This window comes from Rhinatrema bivittatum, chromosome 6 (assembly GCF_901001135.1).
Source record: "Rhinatrema bivittatum chromosome 6, aRhiBiv1.1, whole genome shotgun sequence".
NCBI classification, from domain to species: Eukaryota; Metazoa; Chordata; class Amphibia; order Gymnophiona; family Rhinatrematidae; genus Rhinatrema; species Rhinatrema bivittatum.
Window position 1 is genome coordinate 165,099,883 of NC_042620.1, and position 26,892 is coordinate 165,126,774.

Below are 26,892 nucleotides of genomic sequence, written 5' to 3' on the forward strand. Positions count from 1 at the left end.
TCCCAAGACCTTCCAAAAGTCCCTGGTGGTCCAGCGGGGGTCCAGGAGCGGTCCGGGAGCGATCTCCTGGACTTGGGCTGTCGGCTGCCAGTAGTCAAAATGGCGCCGACGGCCCTTTGCCCTCACTATGTCACTGGGGTCGACCAATGGCGGCGGTAGCCCCTGTGACATAGTAAGGGCAAAGGGCCCCAGATAACAATGCCATCTCTAATCCTCCAACTATCCCAACTACTACACAGGTGAGAGATCTAGGAGTATTAATTGATAACCGGATGAACCTTAAAGCTTACATCAACAGAACCACCAAGGACTGTTTCCACAAACTCCAAGTTCTGAAAAGAATTAGACCACTCTTCCACACTCAGGACTTCAGAACCATTCTACAAGCTATCATTTTTTCTAAGATCGATTACTGTAACTCTATCCTACTGGGCCTACCTTCCTCCTATACTAGACCCCTCCAGATGTTACAAAACGCTGCGGCAAGATTACTGACAAACTCCAGGAGGAGGGACCATATATCTCCAATCCTAAAAGATCTCCACTGGTTGCCTGTTCACTTTAGAATCCTCTACAAATCTCTTTCCATAATATACAAAACCATCCATCAACACACCCCACTCGACTTACAATTCCCATTCCAAATTTATAACTCCTCCAGACCAACAAGAGACACACTCAGAGGATCTCTTCAAGTGCCCCCAGCCAGAACTACCAAACACCTTACCTTGAGAGATTGGGCCTTTTCAACAGCCGGCCCCCTTCTATGGAACTCCATCCCACCGGACCTTAGACAGGAGCCCAGCCTCCCAACCTTCAGGAAGAGACTTAAGACCTGGCTGTTTAAAAAAGCTTTCCCGGACACCGATTAATTCTATTCAGCCAGATTCTACCACTTCCACATGTAAAAATGTTATTACTAATGTAAATACCTATACCTAATGTTATTCTCTCCCTTTTCTTCTCTCCTCCCAGTTCTTTTACCTTGTTATTTGTAACTGCTTCCTTCTACACAAATAGGTTATTGAATTGTTCACTGTACACCCCTGTTATATGTAAACCGGCATGATGTGTTTGCAACATGAATGCCGGTATATAAAAATTTTAAATAAATAAATAAATAAATAAATAAAGAGCTACTTATCCTAATTTTCTGTCCTCTCTGTCCTTCCTTAATTAGTTGTAGGCTGGGATGGCTGTATCTGAATCCTGAGATGCACTGATCCATGTTTTTGTAACAGCAACAATGTCCAAGTCTGCCTCACCATTAGGGTCTGCAGGTCTTGAATTTTAATGTCCAGATTACAAGCATTTGTAATCATAGTTTTCCAATCTTTCACCCTTGGTTTGCTGTTCTTCCCAGTTACCTTTTCTTTTTTTCTGAACTGACTGATTTTGTTATTTTTTTCCTCCAATTTTCTGTATTGATTGGGGGTGATATGCCAATTTCAATGGCCACCTCTTGCCACCCCCATCCTGTAGTTTAAATGCCTGACAATGTATGGCCTGAATTTTTTTACTTAGAATCCTCTTTCATGACACAGACAAATAATATAAACTTTTACTGCTCCATGTATGGCCCCATCCTCCGATGTAACAAAAACACATTTTCTTTATTCAATGTTTTGAGCCTTGCATTGAAATTATCTATATGGTAGAGCATTTCCTTTCTCTTTCTATGAACAGGTAATACTTCATAAAATTCAAACGGTCTTTGCCATGCGTCTAATTTTCTTCCCTAGATTTTGGAAATATTTCTGTATTGCATGGATACAGATGGTTGATAGTATTCATATCAAAGTCCCTACTTTCTTCCATATTTACATTGACAATATGGATTGTACTTCTATTAGCTGAGGATCCTGGAAGGTATTTAACTTTTGTGTCCCCATCAAACGAGTTCCCAAGTTAGTTCCTCTGATGATTGAGTCTTCCAGCAGAAGTAGCTTTCTTTTACAGTATTTGGTAATGTTAAAGGGTTTCAGGGTGCATTGGGTGATTTCTTCCCTTTCAGAAATTCTTTCATTTTCTATTGCTAGAACTTCCTCATCTTCTAATGCCAAAAAATCATCATGTAAGGATATCATCAGGGAGAGAGGGTATCTCTCATTATTGCCCTTACTCTAAAAGATCCCACTGTAATCCATTTATTCCTGGGTAACTGATTATCTGTGGGAGTGGGGGTGGATATACTGCATGCTGCACAGGTGGGGAAATTGGGTATCCAGGGTCAAAGGTCTTCTTTTATCAGAGCCCACTATAAACCATTTATTCCTATGATTCTGAATCCTCTGTGGCAGTTGAGCGAAACAATATGGATGCTGCAAAGTAAGAGGTTTTTTGAAACCTAGACAATTCCTCTTTTAGATGAGTCAGTTCCTATTCCAATGCAGACAGCTGAATGCACATAGGACACCCTTAAGACCCCAAATGGTAAACCTTGAGACATAACCACCACAATTGTTACACAAAATAAAAGACATTCTGCTAATTGTTACACTGAATAAGACATTCTGTTAATAAGTGACTAATATACAAGTTGACTATATATATTAACCTCAGTCCTTAGAAGAACTATATAAGAAGAAAACACCCTAGGGCTAGGTGTGGGAATGTCAGGGTGGGAAGGAATAGATAATTTCTGTAACTACAAGCCCCTTTTTATCTTGTAGTAATAAACACAGAACTTTAAAATAAAAGACTAGCAAAGATTCTTAAATTGAATTGTCCATAGGATTTACATTCATATGTGTACTTTATGTGCCTAAATGGATTTTGAAAATTACTACGATAGTATATTACATTTGTTTGTGTAACCCTTTAGAAAATTCACCTGAATCTTTTTAAATTAGAAAAGTAAGCACACAAATAAAATCTCCACCCCCATCTGCACTCCCTGGAAGACTTTTCCCCAGTGCACGTTAAAGCACACAAGACATCAGGTTACATACATATTTTTATGCACACTAAGCCTAGAAAATTTTATAACAGTCATTTATGTTTTATGCACGTAAATGGCTTTCAATATTAATCCCTATATGAGTAAACATTCTAATGGACATTTTTTAAATATATTTGGAATGTTGATTGGTGGTACATGTAAATTATTATTTCAGGAAAGAAAAAAGGAAAAAAGTAGGTCAGTTTTCTAATACAAACATTAGATACTACCATATAAGAAATTAGAATTTGATTCTTGGTTCAACATACTACTCTAGGGATTGATGCTCAAAGACAAATATAACTGGAATTCATAAACCCAGTTACAGAAAGAAATATAATATGCTGTACTATATAACACAGAACTTCTCCCTAACTACAAATCAAGAGTGACACTTTGAGCAATGACAAAATATGAGAAATTCTAAAATGCCAAGAGAAGGTAGATTATATTAAAAAAAAACAACAGACTGGCTGAATAAGTCACAAATGTCTTGGATTTCCAGTAGTTTGAAGAATGCTTTTTCTTGCCCTGTTAGTTACAGGATGTCATTGCAGTAATTTTTCTAACATGGGGTGGGTATGGAAAGCAAAAATGTTTTTACAGAACACGTTACAACATACCATAATGCACTTTGCTAGAAAAAACACATAGTGCTAGATAAATTTCAAAATTAAATAGTTACGGCAGATTACAGGATTGCCAGTCATTAGTAAACTTTTAGTCAGTAAACTTTTTCTATTATTATTATTAATACAGTAGCTCAACAAAAAGGAAGAAGCATTCAGGGAGGGTAATTTCCAAAGGGAATTCTTGTATCAAGTAACATTTTCTCCACAGAAATGGCCTTTTAGAACTTGTGTGATGGATATACTCATAAAATTATACGCATACATACTGAGGAGCCTACGTTTCAAACTGATTTGGGGTACAGCATTTGCATATTTAAGTGGATGCACAGAGATGAAAGCTGCACAGTTTATAAAATATTGCATATTTGTACTCTGAAAGTACATGCATATGTTTCAAAGCACATTAATTTTTGCAGTGCAAGAAAATGCATACTTCCTTGACCCATTGTATAAAGATGCACATGTATATTTAAAAAATATATGAGAATACTTAGAATCACCAGTTTTCTCAGTCCTTCACCAGTATTTATTTATTTATTTATTTGTATTTTTCTATACCGGCATTTACGGAGTTCGTATCATGTCGGTTTACATAAAACAAGGGGTGAGAAATACATTATAACGTAAATAACTAATAACATAAGAGTATACATTAAAAAGTAAAACAAGTGCATGGAAGAAAAAAGTTACAATAAAACGGGGGTCATTCTAACTGGGATTAGAGTTAGAGGAAAGATAAAAAGTTTAACGAGAAGTAAAACATTGTAATGATTGGTAGATAGAGACTGTTTCAGTTTAATAGGAAATGTTCAGTAATGCTGCATTTGATGGTAGTGAATCTTTAAGGGTCCGGAAATGCTTTCATGAACAGCCATGTTTTCAGTCTTTTCCTGAAGGTTGGAAGACATGGTTCCTGTCTTAGTTCTAGGGGGATGGAGTTCCACAGTGGGGGACCTGCTGTGGAGAAGGCCCGATCTCTCAATGTTATATGTTGGGTGGTATTGTTGTGTGGTACCTGTAGATATTCTCTATATGCTTCTCTGATGGGTCTGTTGGAGGAGTGTTTTTTAAGAGCTATTTGTAGATGGAGTGGAGCCAGTCCATGGATATTCTTGTAGATTGTGGTGAGGGATTTATGAATTATTCTGTAGTGGATTGGTAACCAGTGTAGGTCTTTAAGGACTGGTGTAATGTGATCTCTTCTTCTTTTGTTTGTTAGAATTCTTGCTGCGGTGTTCTGTATCATTTGGAGCGGTTTAGTATGTGATGATGGGATGCCTAGTAGGATCGAGTTGCAGTAATCAATTTTCGCAAATATTATTGCTTGGAGCACTGTTCTATAATCATGGAAGTGAAATAGGGGTTTTATTCTTTTTAATACGTGCAGGTTGTGGAAGCAGTCTTTGGTTGTTTGGTTGATAAACGATTTCAAATTTAGCCTGTTGTCTATGGAGACTCCTAAATCTCTTACTTTTGAGGTTTGCAAGTTGGCTGGCGGGTTTGTAGTGATTTTGCAATTATCTGGAGAGATTAGAATGAATTCACTTTTTGATTGGTTTAGGATTAGATTTAAGCTGGATAAGAGCTCGTTAATTTCTTGAAAGCAATTTTCTCAAAATTCTAGCACTTTAGTGATGGATTCTTTGATAGGGATCACAATCTGGACGTCGTCGGCAAATATGAAGTGTTTTAGGTTTAATTTGTTTAGCAGTTGGCAAAGCGGGAGAAGGTATAAGTTGAAAAGTGTTGGTGAGAGAGAGGAACCCTGAGGAACTCCTTGTGATGATGGGTATCTGGAGGATTCTTTGTTGTGAATTTTAACTTTGAAACCTCTGTTTTCTAGGAATGTTTTGAACCATGTTAGTGCTGATCCTGCAATACCGATGTTCGCTAGTTGATTTAGTAATATGGCATGGTTCACAGTATCGAATGCTGCCGATAGATCCAATAAGATCAGTAGGAAGGCCTGTCCTTTATCAAGGCCCAAAATAATGTAGTCAGTCAGTGAGATGAGAAGGGATTCAGTGCTTGAGGCTTTTCTAAAACCGAATTGAGTGGGGAAGAGAATTTTGTGTTCTTCTATGTAATCTGCTAGTTGTGTGTTAACTAGTTTCTCCATCACCTTGGCAATGAAAGGCAGATTTGAGATTGGACGGAAGTTGTTAGGATCTTTGGGGTCCAAGTTAGGCTTCTTAAGTAGCGGTTTGATGGATGCTATTTTGAGGTCATCTGGGTAGAAACCCTGGATGAATGAGCAGTTTATAATGTCTGCTAGGGTTTTGGTTATGGTGTCCGGGATTAGCAGTAGTAATTTAGACGGAATCTGGTCTAGTGGATGCGATGAGGGTTTCATTTTCTTAAGAAGTGTTTGGATCTCTGAGGAGGAGGTGAGTTCAAGAGATTGGAGGGAGATGTCTTTATTATGAAGAATGTAATTGCTGGTTGGTGTGCCGGTATTATGCTTTATTTGTGTTAGTAGGTTCGTGATTTTATTACTGAAGAAGAGTGCCAGCTTATCAGCTTTTGTTTGAGCTTGGTTAGGTGGTATGTCAGGAGGGTTTGCCTGAGTTAGATTGGAGACAAATGTGAAAAGCGCTTTGGAATCGAATATAATGTTATGAATCTTGTGTGCATAGAAGTCCCTTTTTGTTTTTAAAGTGGAGCTCTTGTATGATTGGAGGGCGAGTTTGTATGTAGAGAGTGTGGAGGGGGAAGGGGCTTTACGCCATTTACTTTCTTTTTGACGCAGGTCGAGTTTGAGGTTTTTAAGTTCATTTGTAAACCATGGCTGCCTTTTTGACGCACCTTGTTTGACTTTTTTTGTTATCCACGGACATAGTTTGTTTGCCACAGTTTCTGTTATGGAGGACCAGGAATTAACGGCTGCATTGCGTGATGTGAAGTCCATGTGTGAAAGTTCCGTGATTAGATGATTGCTGAGTTCATCAGAGGCGCATACTTTTCTGTAGAGAAATGAGTGTTGTGGGGCGTGATTATTGTTCATTTGGGTCATTGAGAAGGTGGTGGAGATTAAAGAGTGGTCTGACCAGGGAACTTTTTTGTAAGTGGGATGTACTGAATGTGTTATACCTGAGTTCACAAAGATAAGGTCCAGTGTGTGACCTGCCTTGTGGGTAGGTTCATTGATTATTTGTTTGAATCCCATTGCAGACATGGCTGTAAGAATGGTTTTGCAGCTGGTTGAGAGTGTGGGGTTATCAACGTGCAAGTTGAAATCTCCTAGGATTATCGTTGGGAAGTCTGGTTTTAGATAAGATGCTAGGATTTCTAGGAAGGGTGATGGGTCCGTTTCTAGAAGTCCTGGAGGGGCATATATTAGAAGGATTTGTAGTGAGTCTGATTTGAAGAGACCTGTTTCTAATTTCGAGTCAGATTTGATTGGGTGATGAGTGAATCTAAGATCTTTCTTAGCTGCTAAGAGAATGCCCCCACCCCTTTTTTTCTGTCGTGGGATTGAGAAAAAGTCGTATGTCTGAGTAGGTAGTTGATTAATTAAAGCTATATCTGTAGATTTAAAACACATTTCTGTTATAGCACATAAGTCCGGGTTTGCATCTAGGAGAAGATCATTTAAAATTAGTGATTTCTTGGATAGTGATTAAGCATTAAATAATATCAATGAGAACAGAGTGAATCCTAGAAGTTGTGTGATTGGAGTAATCATGATGGGGATAAGTGATTTGTAGGTGCGTTGATTGTAGATTATGTTTGATTTTCCTGTGAGTAGCGTTCTGTGATGGAGAATCGGTATTGGGAGACCGTGGTACATTGTTTGCATTGTTAGGAGCGAAAGTGGTGTTAGATGGTATTAGCTGAGATGAATGCTGGAGAGGCTGGATGCTGGGGAGATGAATGCTGGAGAGGCTGGAAGAATGCTGGAGTGGCCGGATGAATACTGGAGTGGCCGGATGAATGCTGGAGTGGCTGGATGAATGCTGGAGTGGCCGGAAGAATGCTGGATGAATGCTGGAGTGGCTGGATGAATGCTGGAGAGGCTGGATGAAAGCTGGAGAGGCTGGATAAAAGCTGGAGAGGCTGGATGGATGCTGGAGTGGCTGGAGTGCTGGAGTGCTGGAGTGGCTGGGTGAAAGCTGGAGAGGCTGGATAAATGCTGGAAAGGCTGGATGAATGCTGGAGAGGCTGGAGTGCAGGAGAGGCTGGATGAATGCTGGAGTGCTGGAGTGGCTGGATGAATACTGGAGAGGCTGGATGAAAGCTGGAGTGGCTGGATGGATGCTGGAGTGCTGGAGGAATGCTGGAGAGGCTGGATGAAAGCTGGAGTGGCTGGATGGATGCTGGAGTGCTGGAGAGGCTGGATGAATGCTGGAGAGGCTGGATGAATGCTGGAAAGGCTGGATGAATGCTGGAGAGGCTAGATGAATGCTGGAGAGGCTGGAGTGCTGGAGAGGCTGGAGTGCTGGAGAGGCTGGAGTGCTGGAGAGGCTGGATGAATGCTGGAGTGGCTGGATGGATGCTGGAGTGCTGGAGAGGCTGGATGAATGCTGGAGTGGCTGGATGAATGCTGGAGTGGCTGGATGAATGCTGGAGAGGCTGGAGTGCTGGAGAGGCTGGAAAAATGCAAGAGAGGCAGGTATGTGTATGAGACCTGGAGAATGAGATCGTTGGACGAATGCTTGGGTGACGCTGATGTAGCGTGCTTTGGTTGTAGAGGCAGAGTTACGTGGCAGAGTCATTTAGCCTAGGTGTTTCTGGTTGTGCTCAGGTACACACGAAGGGGCACACAATGGGGCAGGCCCCTTTGTCGTGCTCCTTCGGCGCGCGACGCCTATCAGGGTGGGATTTAAATTTCTGTAGGGCGTTATCTGGTTGGCCGGCTTCCTTATTTTGGGCGGGTCTTAGCGTGTTTCCCTGATTTGTTTTTGTTTACTTTTTGGTTTTTTTATATTTTCGTTGTGTTGTGTTCGCCGGATTGGGCCTCGGCGCGCGCGGCTGGCGTTGGGGTCCCCCGGGTGGGGAGGCCGAGCACTGACCTGACCTTCCCCCGGTGGGGCTCCGGCGCCGGTCGCGCAGGTCTTCGGTCGCCGCGTGGAGAAGGAGGAAATGGCGCCTGCAGTCTGAATTTAAAGCCCTGCCGGGCTTTATCTGGTTGGCTGATTTTTTTCTTTTTTGGGCGGGCCTAAGCTCTTTTCCCTTTTTTGTTCGCCGGATTGGGCCTCGGCGCGCGCGGCTGGCGTTGGGGTCCCCCGGGTGGGGAGGCCGAGCACTGACCTGACCTTCCCCCGGTGGGGCTCCGGCACCGGTCGCGCAGGTCTTCGGTCGCTGCGTGGAGAAGGAGGAAATGGCGCCTGCAGTCTGAATTTAAAGCCCTGCGGGGCTTTATCTGGTTGGCTGATTTTTTTCTTTTTTGGGCGGGCCTAAGCTCTTCACCTTCTTCTCTAACATGTCACTCACACCTCCCAACCAAAAATAGTAGACAATGAACAAGTTTGATTTCACTTAGCAGTCAATTAGCAGATGTGAAAGTGCCAGTCAATTAGCAGGTGCAAAGGTCTAGGAGCAAATTTGATTATGTGTATATCTCTTACAAAACAGCAACTTCTGCATATATTTCTTAACCTCACCCTGGAGAGCCCAAAATTGAAAATATGCACATACTCTCGACATTAAAAATTAGATGGCATCCATTGATGATTTCAGCTGTATATTTTGAGATGTACCGTATTTTTCGCTCCATAAGACGCACTTTTTTTCCCCCAAAGGTGGGGGGAAAATGTATGTGCGTCTTATGGAGCGAATATAAAAAAAAAACCAAACAAAAATCTAACAAACCCCCCCCCCCCCCCCGACTCCCCCAAGACCTGCCGACTTAATTTCCTACAACCCCCCCAAGACCTGACAAATTAATTTCCTGCAACCCCCCACCCTCTTGACCCCCCCCCAAGACCTGCCAAACGTCCCTGGTGGTCCAGCGGGGGTCCGGGAATGATCTCCTGGGTGTGGGCCGTCGGCTGCCAGTAAACAAAATGGCGCCGACGGCCCTATGCCCTCACTATGTCACTGAGACCGACCGCTGCTATTGGTCGGTCTCAGTGACATAGTGAGGGCATAGGGCCGTCGGCTGCCAGTAAACAAAATGGCGCCGACGGCCCTATGCCCTCACTATGTCACTGAGACCGACCAATAGCAGCGGTCGGTCTCAGTGACATAGTGAGGGCATAGGGCCTTCGGCGCCATTTTGTTTACTGGCAGCCGACGGCTCACGCCCAGGAGATCGTTCCCGGACCGCTCCTGGACCCCCGCTGGACCACCAGGGACGTTTGGCAGGTCTTGGGGGGGTCAGGAGGGTGGGGGTTGCAGGAAATTAATTTGGCAGGTCTTGGGGGGTCAGGGGGGTGGAGGTTGTTAATTTAAAGGGTTGGGATGGGGGGGGGGGGGTTTGGGGGTTCCCACAGAAAGAAAAGTTTTCTGATCTGGGGAGTGGACCGAAATGGCCCTCCCCAGACCCGAAAACAAAATGGGGAGAAAAAAAAAACTATGCACTCCCCTAATTTGCTCCATAAGACGCCCAGACGCAGAGCCGGTTTAGCACAATTTTTTTTTTTTTAATTTTCCCCCTCTGAATCCTAGGTGCGTCTTATGGTCAGGTGCGTCTTATGGAGCGAAAAATACGGTAAGTACAATTTATTTTGTCAGTAAAAAATACAGTTTTTATACTAGTTTGTATTAAAATTAAAATAAGAAAGACAAGGCAGAGCTAAATCCTCAAAATGGACTCACCTGTTAATATCCCAGATTTTGCTGGTATTATCCATAGAACAGGAAGCCAAGAAATCACCACAACTGTGCCAAGAACAGTCCCACACAGCATGACCGTGTCCTTCCAGAGTCAGAATGCACTCTGCCTTTGAGAAATCCCAAATCCGGACAGTAGTATCACCGCTTGAAGTGGCTAATTTGAGGCCTCTGTTATTAGGTTAAAGAAGAAATAGATTATAGGCCAACATGTAAATAAGGAAAACTTGCTATTAAAGAATCAAACTGGCTTATTACTATAAAATAAATTTCCAGATAACTTCCATACCCATATCCTTTGATTTTGGTGTTGTTAAAACAGCTAATGCCGTCTTTCAACCCCTCCGTATCTCTACGTAGTTAAAGAGATCCTTGTATATTTAAACCTCTGTACCCCCTCCCCGCCCTACTCACCCTGCCCCTCCAATACCCTCCTTTGCTAACCTATTGACCCCTGTTTTTCCCTTCTATGCCGCCCTTTAAATCCTCCTAACCCCCATCTTATTTCATATTTAAGTGAATACTTTTAAGTAAATGTCTCTCAATACCTCCTTAGCTCTACAATTTTGATTGTGACTGTACTTATCATCAACTGTATATAGTTGCATCTATTTGTGTTCTTTCACTCCTATCAGTCCAGCCTTTGCCCTTCCCCTTAGCCCCCCCTCTCCCACCCTTCCGGTATCCTCCCTTTCCCACTCCCCTCCCCTTTATTATTGCTCTATTGTGCTATTGTTTTATCTATTTGTCTGTTTTACTGTTTTATTGTTATATTGTAACTCCTCTTCACTGGAGATTGAAAACACACTCAAAAAATTCAAACCTTCCTCCCACCCATCAGACCCAATACCAACAAATCTCCTCATCGCCATACCAAACACCATCTCAAAACCAATTGCAGAAATTATCAACACATCCCTTTCTCAAGGTTTAGTTCCTAACCAGTTAAAATTGGCAATACTGAAACCATTACTAAAGAAACCCAACGCTTGCCCATCAGACCCAGCTAATTTTAGACCCATCGCAAACTTACCACTTATCGCCAAACTGATGGAAAAAATTGTCAACAAGCAACTGTCAGATTATTTGGAAGATCATAACATTCTATCCCCAGCTCAATATGGATTCCGAAAACGCCTAAACACCGAATCGCTCTTACTATCTCTCACTGACACAATCCTCGTTAATCTGGAGAATAAACAATCTTACCTGCTCATTCTTCTGGATCTTTCCGCTGCATTTGATACGGTAAAACACTCTACTCTAATAGACCAACTAGCCAACATAGGGATCAAAGGCACAGCCCTTAGATGGTTCCATTCCTTCTTAAGCAACAGATTCTACAAAGTAAGGATAAACAACAAAGAATCACATTCTATCCTGACAGAACAAGGAGTCCCACAAGGATCATCACTTTCACCCACCCTCTTCAATATCTACCTCCTCCCTCTCTGCCATCTACTCTCAAACCTTAAGCTTACCCATTACCTCTATGCAGACGACATACAAATCCTCCTTCCGATCACTGAATCCCTTCAAAAAACCATCACGTACTGGAACGAATGCCTACAGCCCATCAAAAACTTACTCTCAAGCCTCAACTTAGTATTGAATGCTAATAAAACCGAAATGCTCATTGTCTCCCAGGATCCACACACAATCTCTTCCAGCTTTTCTCTACCAAACACAAACAACTCGTTCTCATCTGACGTCAGATACCTTGGAGTATGGCTTGATAATCATCTAAACCTAAAAAAGTTCGTTAACAACACCACTAAGGACTGCTTTTACAAACTGCAAGTCCTCAAAAAACTTAAACCCCTCCTTCACTTCTCCGATTTCAGGCTGGTACTACAATCAATCATTCTTTCTAAGCTCGACTATTGCAACTCCCTGCTTCTAGGTATACCCGCCAACACTATCAAACCATTACAGATGGTTCAGAATTCAGCGGCTAGAATTCTAACTAGCACTAATAAAAAAGATCATATCACCCCAATCCTTCGGAACTTACATTGGCTCCCCATTAAACAAAGGATACTCTATAAGGTACTCACTATCATCCACAAAGCGACAAACAAACTAGCCCCCATCACATTAAGCTCTCAACTCCAACCGCACACTTCCTCCAGACCAATCAGAAGCGCATACAGAGGAACACTGCATGCTCCGAAAATAAAATCATCATTGAGCAAAAGAGCGCTATCTTCAGCAGGCCCACACCAATGGAACACTCTTCCCCCAGATCTCAGACTAGAACCCAGTCATCAAGAATTTAAAAAAAGACTGAAGACTTTTCTCTTCCAACAAGCTTTCCCAGACGCTTAATCTCACAGTGACGGACAGACTTCCTAATTACTAGATATCCCTTAATTATGGACACTGTATCAAATACTACTTTTAAGAATCTGCAACTGGACAATTATCCTGGAGCTCAAAATTCACATTATTACTTATATTTATTTGGCTTTGCTTATATATTTTTTTTTTTTTTAATTTATTGCTACGTTAAATAGTTATACTTCTTATATAAAATATTATATTTCTTTATTTATGTTCCAGTTAAACTATTATTACTTTATTTAGTACTATGTTAAATTGTCAACCAGTTATACTGTTCCATATGTTCTATGGTTCCATGTGAAGCTCCGCTCTCTGTTGAGCAGTTATTCGTTTTATGTAAACCGGAATGATTTGTAGTCCCTACAAGAAAGCCGGTATATAAAAATTAAAAATAAATAAATAAATAACTTTCCTCCTTTGAGTTTTTTGTAAACCGGCATGATGTGTTTCACGAATGTCGGTAAATAAAAGTTAATAAATAAATAAATAAATAATGCAAAAAATAGCATGACAAAACTATTTATTTTGTTGTTGCTAATACACTACTTTATACCTATCAACAAAAGTTAATAATATTTATGATAATTTTGTCATGAATTCCTAAATACAAAACAGATAATAATTCCATATATAGGGGACAGAGGTAAGAGGAAGGGTAAACGGTTTTGAATTAGTTCTCGTTCACTATATGGTCTGTTATGATATTCAGTAAATGGTTTCTCTTGAGCAGATTATCTCATGTGCTTGTACTTCTTTCTTCTGAATGAGGGCTTGTTTGGACAAACAACCCTAGTATAATCAACCATCAAACAGGGTAGGAGAACCTGGTTGAGAATGTAGAGAGGGAAGGGAAAAAAAAGAACTATAAAACAGGTGCCATGCTGTGGTAGTGAAACCTGTGTCTTTTTTTTTTTTTTTTTTACTTTTTCAAATTTTTGTTTTGGAGAAAAATCACCCCAATGTATGAATCTAAGAGAAAAACAAGTATGGGTAGAATTAAGTACCCTACTAGCACTGGAAGTGTAAACAGTGTGTAGGTTATGTTTGCAACACAGCTTTGACAGAGGCTGTACTCATTGTCTCCATTAGCGGATACGTTTGGACCCTGTTCCTGGTAGGGCTTTTTAGGGTTTGGGGAGAACGGGAGAGGGTCTAGACGGGGTGATGATTCAATGGCCACTTTATGTAGATGGTGGAGGGGAGTGTTTTATCGATGTAGGAGGTGATGTAGGATGAGGAGTCAAGGCTACTATGGTCTCTGTGAAATTTGATGATGGGAGTTGGAGGAAATCAGTCCACAGGGCCCTGTACTTCATTTTTTTTTTTTTAACTCTCCCAGCATCTAAATGGCTTTTTAATATCTACCCCTTGGAGGACAATATTCAAAACTAAACAATTAAATGGATAATTTGGAGTTAGATGGATAACTTGGTTAGATGGATAACTTGGATAACTTGAAGTGAGATGGTTAATTTGTGAGATATCCAACTAAAAGGCTTTCAATATTGATCTTAAAATTATTGACTATATGGATAGACATGACTTAAGGGGAATAGTTAAAATGGTTAATAGCAAAAGGAAGTCTTGCCTTAAAATGTTTAGATGTTTTTGAAGGTATAAGTAAACAGGTAGATGAAGGTGATCCAATTTATATAGTATATTTTTAATTTCTGAAGGCATTTCACAAAGTTGCCTATAAGAAATTACTCTGGAAATTAAAAAGTCATAGGATAGGCGGCAGTATCCTGCCATGGAATGGCAACCTGATAAAAGACAGGAAACAGAGGATAGGACAAGATGGTCAGTTTTCTAAATGGAAAAAGGTCATTAGTAGAGTACCACAGGGATTTGTACTGAGACCTGTGCTTGTTAACATATTTATAAATGATCAGGAAAAGAGAACAATGAGTGGTCAAATTTTCAGATGACATAAAATTATTCAAAGTTGTTAAACTAGCAGCAGATTGTGAGGAACTGCAAAGGGATGGCAGATCAAATTTAATGTAGAAAATTGCAAAATGATACAAATAGCTTGGAGTCTTTGTGAACAATACATGTACTTCAAATGAATACTCACCAGCAACCACACATTATACAATAGGGATGTGAATCGTTTTTTGACGATTTAAAATATCGTCCGATATATTTTAAATCGTCAAAAATCGTTAGGGCCACGATACAATACCAATTCCCCCGATTTATCGTCAAAAAATCGTAAATCGGGGGAAGGGGGAGGGCAAGAAAACCGGCACACTAAAACCCCCTAAAACCCACCCCCGACCCTTTAAATTAAATCCCCCACCCTCCCGAACCCCCCCAAATGCCTTAAATTACCTGGGGGTCCAGCGGCGGTGGCGGCGTTCCGGACCCCCGCTGGACTTTTGGCAAGTCTTGGGGGGGGGTCAGGAGGCCACCCCAAGCTGGCCAAAAGTCCCTGGGGGTCCAGCGGGGGTCCGAGAGCGATTTCCTGCCGCGAATCATTTTCCGTACGGAAAATGGCGCCGGCAGGAGATCGACTGCAGGAGGTCGTTCAGCCGGGGTCTGGACTTTTGGCCAGCTTGGGGGGGCCTCCTGACCCCCACAAGACTTGCCAAAAGTCCAGTGGGGGTCCAGAACGACCTCCTGCAGTCGAATCGTGTTGGTCTATGGCCGCCGCCATTTTGCAAAATGGCGGCGCAGAATGGCGCCGGCTGAAGACAACAAAATTCAATTGCAGGAGGCCGTTCCGGACCGCCGCTGGACCCCCAGGTAATTTAAGGCATTTGGGGGGGTTCGGGAGGGTGGGGGATTTAATTTAAAGGGTCGGGGGTGGGTTTTAGGGTGTTTTAGTGTGCCGGTTTTCCTGCCCCTCCCCCTTCCCCCGATTTAGCTACGGACCGCCGCTGGACCCCCAGGTAATTTAAGGCATTTGGGGGGGGGGGGGTTCGGGAGGGTGGGGGATTTAATTTAAAGGGTCGGGGGTGGGTTTTAGGGTGTTTTAGTGTGCCGGTTTTCCTGCCCTCCCCCTTCCCCCGATTTAGCTACAGACCGCCGCTGGACCCCCAGGTAATTTAAGGCATTGGGGGGGGGGGGGTTCGGGAGGGTGGGGAATTTAATTTAAAGGGTCGGGGGTGGGTTTTAGGGGGTTTTAGTGTGCCGGTTCACGATTTTAACGATTTTCACGATACTCTAAACACCCAAACGGCGACGATACGATTCCCTCCCCCTCCCAGCCGAAATCGATCGTTAAGACGATCGAGGACACGATTCACATCTCTATTATACAACAATGACACCAACTTACGAACCAGACCCTGCCAGAAACCCAGATGCCAACTCTGTCTACATATTAATTCAGCAACCAAACAAGGCACATTGTCAACCTGACTATCATAAGTGATCAAACAATTAAGGAAATGTTAATGACTGTTAAAGAATGGTTTTGATTTTAAGGAGGGTGTCAGCAAGCTGGATGTTTGGTTGCTGTGTTTAGTTTGAGGACAGTTCTTGTGGGCCCTTTTTGATTCACATATTAACCAAGACAACATAGGACTCAACAACATCAACTACAACATCCGGGGCTCATGCACCTGCTCTTCTTATTTATTTATTTTATTTATTTAGGTTCTTTTAATATACTGATGCTCAAGACAGGTCTTATCTTACCGGTTTACAAAAAACAAGGGGAAACCAGTAAACATAGGAAGCGAAAAAGTTACATTAAAACAGGGAGATCAAACATGGCTTTTGAAGAATAAGAAAGATTAACAATTTCTATTCTAACGGGCGGATTTTAAAAGCCCTGCTCGCGTAAATCCGCCCGGTTCGGGTCGGGTCTCGGCGCGCCAGCAGCTCGCTGGCGTGCGTGGATTTACGTCTCCCTCCAGGAGGCGTAAATCCATGGATAAAGGTGGGGGGGGGGTTTAGATAGGGCCGGGGGGGTGGTTAGGTAGAGGAAGGGAGGGGAAGGTGAGGGGAGGGCGAAAGAGAGTTCCCTCCGAGGCCGCTCCGATTTCGGAGCGGCCTCGGAGGGAATGGAGGCAGGCTGCGCAGCTCGGCGCGCACCGGCTGCCCAAAATCGGCAGCCTTGCGCACGCCGATCCAGGATTTTACAGGATACGCGCGGCTATGCGCGTATCTTATAAAATCCAGCGTACTTTTGTTTGCGCCTGCTGCGCAAACAAAAGTACACAATTGCGCAGTTTTTAAAAATCTACCCCTAAATGTATAGAAGAGACTATCATAAATAGTCTCTTCTATACATTTAGTCTCTTCTATAAATGTATAGAAGAGACTATTCTTCAAATATAATATATGCTATCACATGTCAGCAATGTCCCTCTGCTGTCTACATAAGACAAACAGGTCAATCTCTGAGGAAATAATATATGGACATAAATCTGACATTAGAAATGGCAACATTCAGAAACCAGTAGGAGAAAATTTCAACCTTCCTGGACATTCTCTAACTGACCTTAAGATTGCCATACTCCTACAGAGAAACTTCAAAGGAGCACTTCAGTGTGAAAGTGTTGAATTAGAATTCATTAAAAAACTTAACACCATCACCCTAGGTTTGAACAGAGACAATGGCTTCATGACTCATTGCAACTTTCTATGAACTTAACTGTTATCAGATCATTCTGGCTTTTCACACTTACTTCAGCTGCCAGTTGGCTATACTATAATGATTTTAAAACTCTCTCTACACCATGTCCTGTCTAATTCAATGCCATCACTCTGTTCTGTATATAATTTACCCATCTCTTGCACATCATTTCATGCATCTGAAAAAGTGGACTCTGTCCTCCAAAAATCATGCTTTAATAAATTGGTTAGTTTGTAAGGTGCCACTCTATTCCTGTCATTTTTGCTACACCAAACTAACATGGCTTTCCCTCTGAAGACGTTTTGCCTGTAAAGTAGTTTCCCCAAGAGGTTTACAATAAAAAATACATAAAATCCAATCAAACGTACATACAGAGAGAAAACAAAATATTGTTTTACAACTATAAGACTGTCACGAGATGAAAGATATAGCCCAGCAAATAATATTGATAAATTCTGTGCAAAATTTAATAATCATAGGGCTGACGGTTTACCCTGATTTCTTTGAAACAACAATTTTATCCAATTAATTTTCAAACATCCCTGATTGTCTGTCTTAAGCAACTAACTATAGATGGACATCTGAGTTGGATACCGAGAAGCATAGTTTAGCTCTAGAGATTTAGGTACAATTTTCAAAACACTGTGTAACTTAGGGACCCCAATGGTCTAGTAAGGATAAGCCCTGACACGAGATAGATTTTTGAGATCCATAAACATTATAAAGGTTGGGAGAAGCACAAGGCTATTAAATCTTTTAACTGTGTTATAAGAGCAGGATCTGTCCCTTGGATGAAAGTAAAATCTGAACTTTCCAATTTGGAAATGTGAATTCAAATGCCAAAGCTCAGCATAGATTGGTGAAAATTATGTATACTCAATTGATCCTGTGGAATATTTTTTAAATATTTTTACTGTGCAAACTAAAAGTCAAACCAGTCGTGAAACCATACTTTTGGAAGTGTCTGCAATCAATCCAGGGTCGCAACTAACAGAGTGTATTTGATGATTGAGTGATTTCATTTGTGGTCCACTACACCATCTGATCGACCACTTGCTGATGAAATATTAAATTGTCAGGATACATTATCCACGAGTACTGGTTTAATTGGCATACTTCCTGCTGCTTACATTGTTGAATCTGTTCACATTTGGTCAGTGAGAATGAAATGTAGAAGTCCTATGGGAAATTGCTCAATAGTACCATAAATCCCACAAATCATTTGACTGACATAAGGTAAAGAGACCACCCAGCAGAGGTGGTTGCAATGTCATTATCAGAGCAATTTTCAAAAGCTATTTACCTAGGTAAATTGGCTATCTAAAAATTACCTCCCTCCCCATTCCTTTCCTCTGGTGAAAATAAGTACAAGAATCACCACCACCTATGCTTTTACTCATGTAAAACATAGAGGCTCGGAGGTAGGGTTAGTCAGGCGAAGCAACAACGCAGGTATTTTTGCATTTTGAAAACCATGAGGGTAATTTTCAAAAACATTTATGCAAGTAAAACATGTATACCCACATGTAAATGGTCTTTTTGACAATCGCTCTATGGGTTATAAACAGACTATTCTAATATTACCCTCCCATGCATTGTTTTCCACAGAAAAAATACTTGAAGAAAAGGCAGAGAAACATATTTTTGGATATATTTTCCCAAGATAGATTTCAAAGCAAAAGTATGCTTATATTTTCCCTTTGAAAACTGGTGCAAAGCCCAGAGAGATGAAGGCATCCATATACTGTGTACCTATGTGCGAATTTATGAAAATTGCCCTATACATCAACATGCCAGGCATGTCAAAATAACAAGCTAGAACTCTCTAGGGAGATGGAAATAAATATAATTTTAAATCATAACTGTTTATCTATTAAATGGAATATTATATACATATACCAATTTATGGAAAAGTATGTAAATAAGTCAAAACCTCTCCCCAACTCTGCTCCTGGGAATGCCTATGCTCAGTCTGGGTAAACTTACATGTATACATGACATATCTATATAAGTTTATCCATATATCATGTGGGCAATTTTATAACAGGTCATTTCCCTGGGTAAAGCTATATCTAAGTAGAGTTCCAAGGCCCAAATGTGCCAAATGAATGGTAGTTTAATATCTCTCTCAATATATACAAATAGCGGTAGATTTTAAAAGGTAATCTAACCTTCCAATCTCTTCCCCTAACCTTCCTCCCCTCTAGTCCTATCCTAACCCCCCCCCCCCCCCCCCCCCCCCGGACCTTTATCTTACCTTTTGCGCCTGCCTCCGGGCAGGCGCAGGTTGCGCACGCCAGCATCCTGCCAGCATGCGATCCCCCATGTCGAGAGCCTCTGACCCCACCCCTCCCCCGGACCGCCCCTCCCGAGCCTCCTCCCCGCCCTTTTTTCAAAGCCCTAGGACATATGCGCGACCCAGGGCTTTACATGCATGGCCGGGCCTTTTTAAAATTGGCCCGGCACGCGTAAGGTGATTTACGGGCATAGGCCTTTTAAAATCTGGGCCTAATTGAAATACTTATCTATGAGGTCAGAGAGAAGGAGGTTTGGAAGTATTCAGAAATTCACCAGTAGAAGGTGTCTAAGGTTTTTAAAGCTGAATATAGCTGTGGAGCCTGGAGATTTCTTCTGCCTCTCTCGGGTATGGGATCTCAGGCTCAAGGCTAGAGTTCTCTGATCTTGCAAAAAGGAGTAAGTGCTTAGAGCAGCCATGAGGGGCTCTAAGTGGGAATCTAGGACAGATATTTTTTTATGAGAAACCTATTCCAGGTTTCATGTTCTGTTGGGAGTCACCAGATGTGTACATTTTTTGAGACATGGAAATATACTAATAAGAAATCCAAGATCCAGAGAGTGCATGCTCTTCAGCTGAGGGTTTATTATACCCAACAAGAGTGTTACTACACCCAGCAGAGTCTTCTTCTACCAATGTGAGTTGGAATAAAAAGCTCAATGCAGAGTTATTTGGAGTGAGAAAGATCTTATTCTGGTGCTGGAACTCTCCTAGTTCTCAGATGATTTTTTTTTATTAGTTTATTTATATATTTCACCAAGCAAACAATACTTTACATGAAGCAGAAACAAAGAAGAAATTAATATGAAATACTAAAATAAATAAAACATTCAAATAGCCCCAGAATATACAGACCTTTGGCATCTTAAGCTTATTTTTTGGTAGATACACCTTCAACACTTAAAATACATACAGCCTCTCCCTCGTTTTGACTCACCTCTTAAGAAACCAACAGGCACAATAATTTGTTGTAGATTTATCTATTTGTTTACTTGTGCTATCCTACTCTATTTTTCTGTTTTATATCTTATGTTTTTAATGTTACCTTAATTATGTATGTTTTTACCTTGTAAACCGTTTTGATCAACAAATCATTATAAAAGCAGCATACAAACATTTTACATAAATAAATAAATATGACAAAATTAAAAGAATAAGGAAACTAATTAGACACTATATAGTAAGAAACCATCTATTATATCACTTTTCCCCTTAGATAATAACCGGGTTTGAAGAAACAACCTGAGAAGGCCTGTTCTCTATAAAAGTTTTCAACTGCTATGGCTCAAAATAAACATACTTACGGTAGTCTCGATTAATATACTTGAAGAATTTTAGAACTGAACTTGAGTTTCTCCTATTTTTGTTATATTGTGGAATTTTAAATTACATGCTGAGGCTAGTAAAGACAAATTAACTCAGGACTTTTTGGCTACTTTAGCGGTGAATAATTTTACTCAATTACTAGATTTTCTGACTCAGGTTGGTAGCCATATGAACCAATTGGAGTTTTTAAAAAGTGTTATTGTCTGACCATAAACTTACTTACTTCTGTCTTTTAACACTGAATAAGAATGGTTTAAAAAGTTCAGTTAAAAATTATAAGATGAAAAGAGCTAAAATAGATCAGAAAGATTAGGAATTGCATTGAAATGTAAATTTGAATATGGTCCTCTTTATTGAATGATAAGGTTAAACCAACTAATTTGTCTGTTGATTTTTTAGTAAATATTTGAATGATTCTTTTAGTGAAACTCTTGATGTACTGGCACCAATTAGGTAGATTAGATATGGAGGGAAAAACATTTACCATGGATTAGTATTGATTTAAGTGAGCACAAGTGATTGGTTCACCACTTAGAGTAAACTTAAAGAAGAATGGAGGCTTATGGCTACTAATTATATAGCACTTTTGATTAAAGTGAAAAAGGCTTATTTTATGAATGTTAGCAGTAAACCTGTAATAAACCTAGGGGGTTGTTCAAAAATGGTTCATAATCTGCTAGATAAAAACTAAGTTGCCTGAGGAAGAACAAGGGGCTCCTGAGATAGAGAAATAAGCTGCTTATTTCTCAGAAAAGGTGAACATTTTGCTTGCAGACCAATCATTAGTCACAGCAATTCAAAAGGGGTGCAAGCAGTAGGGGATGGATTTTCGGTAGTAATAGAAGATGAAGCTAGAACCCAAGTAGTGACTAAGAATACAATTAGAAAAGGACTGGTAGATAGTTATAGAGATGGACGGGAAACTAAACTGGAGAAATTGGCTCTTTATTAGGGATGGAATTGAGGAATATTGTACAAAAGGTATGGACAACGTATTTTGGCTTAGATCTTTAACTATTTCTGAGGTAAAAGCTTGCCCTGATTTTGTATCTGATTGGCTGCAAAATTTAGTTGTTATATATTTAAGACACAGCTGGTAGGGTTATAGCAGACCATCATAACACACACACACGTGCATTTACAACAGGGTAGCAGATGGTCATGTTTAAGCATGGGTCCATAACAAGAGTTCACCCTTTTTGAAATTTTTGCATTGCAAGTAAAAATAGGAAAATTATTTCCCTTTTTCTTAAAACGGCAGAGTAGCACCATATAAACAATCACTCTGAGATCACGTGACACAAAGTCATGTTTCGATTGAAACTTCTGCTTCAGGGGTGCAAGAATTGGAACAGTGTCGACTTTACTCTAAAGGATAAAATATGAAATCAGTATGTTTGAAATGGTAACACATAAAACTTACAAATGTGCTGAGTTGAAAGGAAATCCATAGGTGCAGCAAGAGTCCACAATGTTGGCATTAAGCACAGCATTATGAGCACCAAGGCACCTTAAAACAGCCAGCGGTCATGATTACTTAAAGACTTTGGCAGATTGATGGAAAATGACAGCTGTCAAAAGAGGGTTGAATGCATGCTTTGAAAATAGTCAAAAGCACTGGTGCCACTTGATGTCGATATTCAAACCAATAGGAACAAACATTTTCATAAAATAAATCCATCTGTGATATGAAAACTCTGGTGATTTTGTCATTTTGGCTGAAGGGTTACCGGGTCAAGATCTTGCAAGTACCCACTTGCAAAATATCACATATGGTATACTTAATTCAATGTCCCTGTGGTCTACAATATGTGGGAAAAACCTTGCAATCTTTTCGGACACGTTGGCTCAAGCACAAAAGCTATTTAAAAACCTGCAAGTTGAAGGCTGCTATGATGTCACATTTCATTGCTAAACAACACTGTTTTGCTGATTTTCGCTGGACAATTTTGGAACAGATTAGAACAGATTGGAGGGGAGGGGATCGGGACAATTTTCTAATTAATAGGGAATAACAATGGATTTATTTTATAAAAACTGTTGTTCCTATGGGTTTGAATGTTGACATTTATTTATTTATTTAACACTTTTTTATACCGACCTTCATAGTAATAACCATATCAGATCGGTTTACATAGAACAAGGGAATAACAAGAGCAATAAATAAAGTAAAAACCAATGGAGGAGAATAAGGCAAAGTTACATTTAACAAGGAGTAAAAACTTGGAAGCTTAAAAAGCTGGAAGAAAGGTAAGGCAAGTAGTTGTAGCATAATATGAAAAGAATATGGGTTAAAGCTTAAGGTGCTTTAACCTGGGAGAGCTTGAGTCCATCGTTCGAAGGGATAGGAGACCATTCGTCCATGTGTGACATCAAGTGGCACCAGTGCTTTTGATTCTTTTCAACGCATGCGATCAATGCTCTTTATGACGGCTGTCATTTTACATCAATCTGCCAAAGTCTTCATGTAATCACACCTGCTGGCTGCTTTGAGACTCCTTTGTGCTCGCGATGCAGTGCCTTAATGCCGGCATTGTGGTCTCTTGCTGAACATATGGATTTTCTCTTAACTCAGCGCATTTGTAAGTTTATCTGTTGCCATTTCAAACATACTAATTTTGTATTTTACCTTTTAGAATAAAGTCGATAAGGCTGCAATTCTTGTACCTCTGAAGCAGAATTTCATTTGAAACATGACGTTGTGTTGCGTGATCTCAGGGTGATCTTCAATGATTTGTTTACTACTGTGCTGCTCTGCCACTTAAGAGAAAGGGAAATAATTTTCCTATTTTTACTTGCAATGCAAACATTTCAAATAAAGTGAACTCTTGCCATGGACCAATGATTAAACATGACCCATCTGCAACGCTGTTCAAAATGAATGCATGGGTGTTACGATGGTCCACTATAACCCTACCAGCTGTGTCTTGAATATATAACATCGCATCAAACATGTTTGAAATTTGTGCGCTACTTGGTTTTGTCTTCACATACTCTGTGCTCATCCTTTTTGACTCCTGTTTTGTGTGATTTGCAAAATTTAGTTAACATCTCAGTTGATCAAAAGGAAGTACCCCAAATCTGAATAGATCCATTATTAAATCTATTTTAAAGAAATCAAATCTGGATGTGGAATTATTTGGCAAAAATAATTGAGATTGTGGTTACTATGAATTTTTGGAAAATCAGGGAGGGTTAAGACTATAATCAAGAAGTTTTTAGACCCCATTGTTGTATAGAATCAGTATTAGCAGTTATGGATGATATGGTGAAAGTAGATTAAGGGGAATCAGTAATGTTAATTCCTCTAGAACTAACTTCCGCTTTGAATTTGATCGGCCATTGCATTTTATAAGAGAGATGTAGATGGCTGGGATTATTTGGTACAGTGTTGAAATGGATTCAGTCTTTTCTTACTGGAAGATCATTTGTAGTCTCATTTAATAACTCATTTTACCTAGTCAAAATCTATTCAATGTAGTGTGCTGCAGAGATCTTCTTTCTCCTTTACTGTTCAACATTTTTGAGTCTTCACTGTGTCAGTGTTTTAATGCCGCTCATGACGCCCATTCTGTGAGCAGCCTCTCACCTCCAGCCCGACGATGCTTCCTTCGTGGCATGGAGTGCCACTACCGCTTCTGCTGTCCCACTATTTTCTTCAGCGGGCCTGACCCTACTGCAGGCCTCTCTCCATCTTCACGGTAGAGAGCCACAGGTGCCGCTTGTCTTCACGGCTGAGTGCCACCGACGTAGCTCCTTCATGGCTTGACTGCCTCCCTGCTGACATCATCCATTCATTGAGGCAGGGAGCCTCCACCAATACCATCTTTGCAGCAGGACACTGTCGATGCTTCCACTTCTGGCCTGACATTGGGCTCCTGCTGAGCTGTGTGCACGCGCCTCTCTTCCGGATTTAAAGGGCCTGCGGCAGGAAAATCCCTGTGGCCCTTACTGATGATGTCACCACCTTTTGTCTTGCCTTCAGCCCTATAAAAGGCTCTCCGTCAGTTCCTTGGGGCCTTTGCAGGGAGTTCATGGTCGTCCATGGTGTGTCTTCCTTTAAGGTCTTCCATGATCTTCTCCTGTTTAGATGGTCTCCATGTTCTTCGTTGGATGATCTTGTTTCTCTTGTTCCTGTTCCAGTTCTGGTTCCTGGTTTCCTTGTTCCTCGGCGGAGCTACATAATGTTGCTTGTTCTGTGTTCCTGGTCTCCTGCTGGTTCCCCACCTAGTCTTCTGAATCCCTCATATTTCCAACAGGCGTGGTAGCATTGTGGTCCGTGACCAGCCACGGGAGGCTGTGTAGGGTGCTTCCTGGCACCTGGCCTATTTATAAGTCCATCTTCACTGGATCTAGTCCTCGGAGTCCATCCCTGTTTTTAGAGTTCCAAGTCAAGTCCAAGTTCCAAGTCAAGTCTCAAGTTCCTGTTCATGTTCCAAGTTCCAGGCTCATGGAGCTTGTCCAGCCAGTGGATCTCCATTTTCCTCATCCCAAGCCTTGTTTCTAGGTCCAAGTGATGTCCTGACTTCTGTCCTGCTCAGAATCTCAGTCCTGAGCCTGTCCCACTCTCCGTGTGGTCTGCAACCAACCTGTGGCAGGTTGTACAGGGCACGCAGTGGGACAGCGTGGTCCGTAACCAAACTATGGGGGGCTGTATAGGGCACGCTGAGGTGCAGTGCTCCTGGAAGCTTGACTACTCCTGTACCAGACACCCCGTCTCAAGCTCCAAGTCTTCCGAGTCTCCGTCCAAGTTCCATGTCATGCCGTGTCCTATCCTTTGCCTTCATCTGTCCTGATGCACAAGCCTTTCCCAAGTGGCAGATCCAAAAGGGATATTGAGTGGCCAGATGGCTACCCCAGAGACCAGCATTGCGTTGTTGGGTCTCAATCTGGGAGTACAGGCTCAGCGGAGGTCTGAGTGTAATACGTTCAAAGTTCCAAGCCTAGCCCGTGCCAGGAAAAATAGTGGAAAGTGTTCTAAAGATCAAAATCACAGAACATATGGAAAGACATGGTTTAATGGAACAAAGTCAGCATGGTTTTTCCCAAGGCAAGTCTTGCCTCACAAATCTGCTTCACTTTTTTGAAGGGGTTAATAAACATGTAGATAAAGGCGAACCAGTAGATGTAGTGTATTTGGATTTTCAGAAGGCAGTTGATAAAGTTCCTCATGAGAGGCTTCTAGGAAAAGTAAAAAGTCATGGGATAGGTGGCAATGTCCTTTCGTGGATTAGAAACTGGTTAAAAGACAAGAACCAGAAAGTAGGATTAAATGGACAATTTTCTCAGTGAAGGGGGTGGGCAATGGAGTGCCCCAGGGATCAGTACTTGGAGCTGTGCTTTTCAATATATTTATAAATGATCTGGAAAGGAATACGACAAGTGAGGTAATCAAATTTTCAAATGATACAAAATTATTCAAAGTAGTTAAATCACAAGTAGATTGTGATAAATTGCAGGAGACTAGAAAATTGGGCATCCAAATGGCAGATGAAATTTAATGTGGATTAGTGCAAGGTGATGCATATAGAGAAAAATAAGCTATGCTATAATTACACAAAATTAGGTTCTATATTAGGAGCTATCACCCAGAAGAGAGATCTAGGCGTTAGAGTGGATAGTACATTGAAATCGTCAGCTCAGTGTGCTGTGGCAGTCAAAAAAGCAAACAGAATGTTGGGAATTATTAGGAAGGGAATGGTGAATAAAACGAAAAATGTCATAATGCCTCTGTATCGCTCCATGGTGAGACCGCACCTTGAATACTGTGTACAATTCTGGTCACCGCATCTCAAAAAAGATATAATTGTGATGGAGATGGTACAGAGAAGGGCTACCAAAATGATAAGGGGAATGGAACAGCTCCCCTATGAGAAAAGACTAAAGAGGTTAGGACTTTTCAGCTTGGAGAAGAGACGGCTGAGGGGGGATATGATAGAGGTGTTTAAAATCATGAGAGGTCTAGAATGGTTAGATGTGAATCAGTTATTTA

At 41.1% G+C, this 26,892-nt stretch overlaps 1 protein-coding gene across 1 annotated transcript in view; it reads right to left on the reverse strand.

Annotated features, from left to right (window-relative positions):
- Window positions 1–26,892, reverse strand: part of SPAG16 (sperm associated antigen 16) — a 1,286,809-nt gene that overhangs the window by 586,395 nt on the left and 673,522 nt on the right. The window contains exon 12 of the mRNA XM_029606125.1: window positions 10,333–10,518. Coding sequence (XP_029461985.1) covers window positions 10,333–10,518 — 186 coding nt within the window. The remainder of the gene's footprint in view (window positions 1–10,332; window positions 10,519–26,892) is intronic.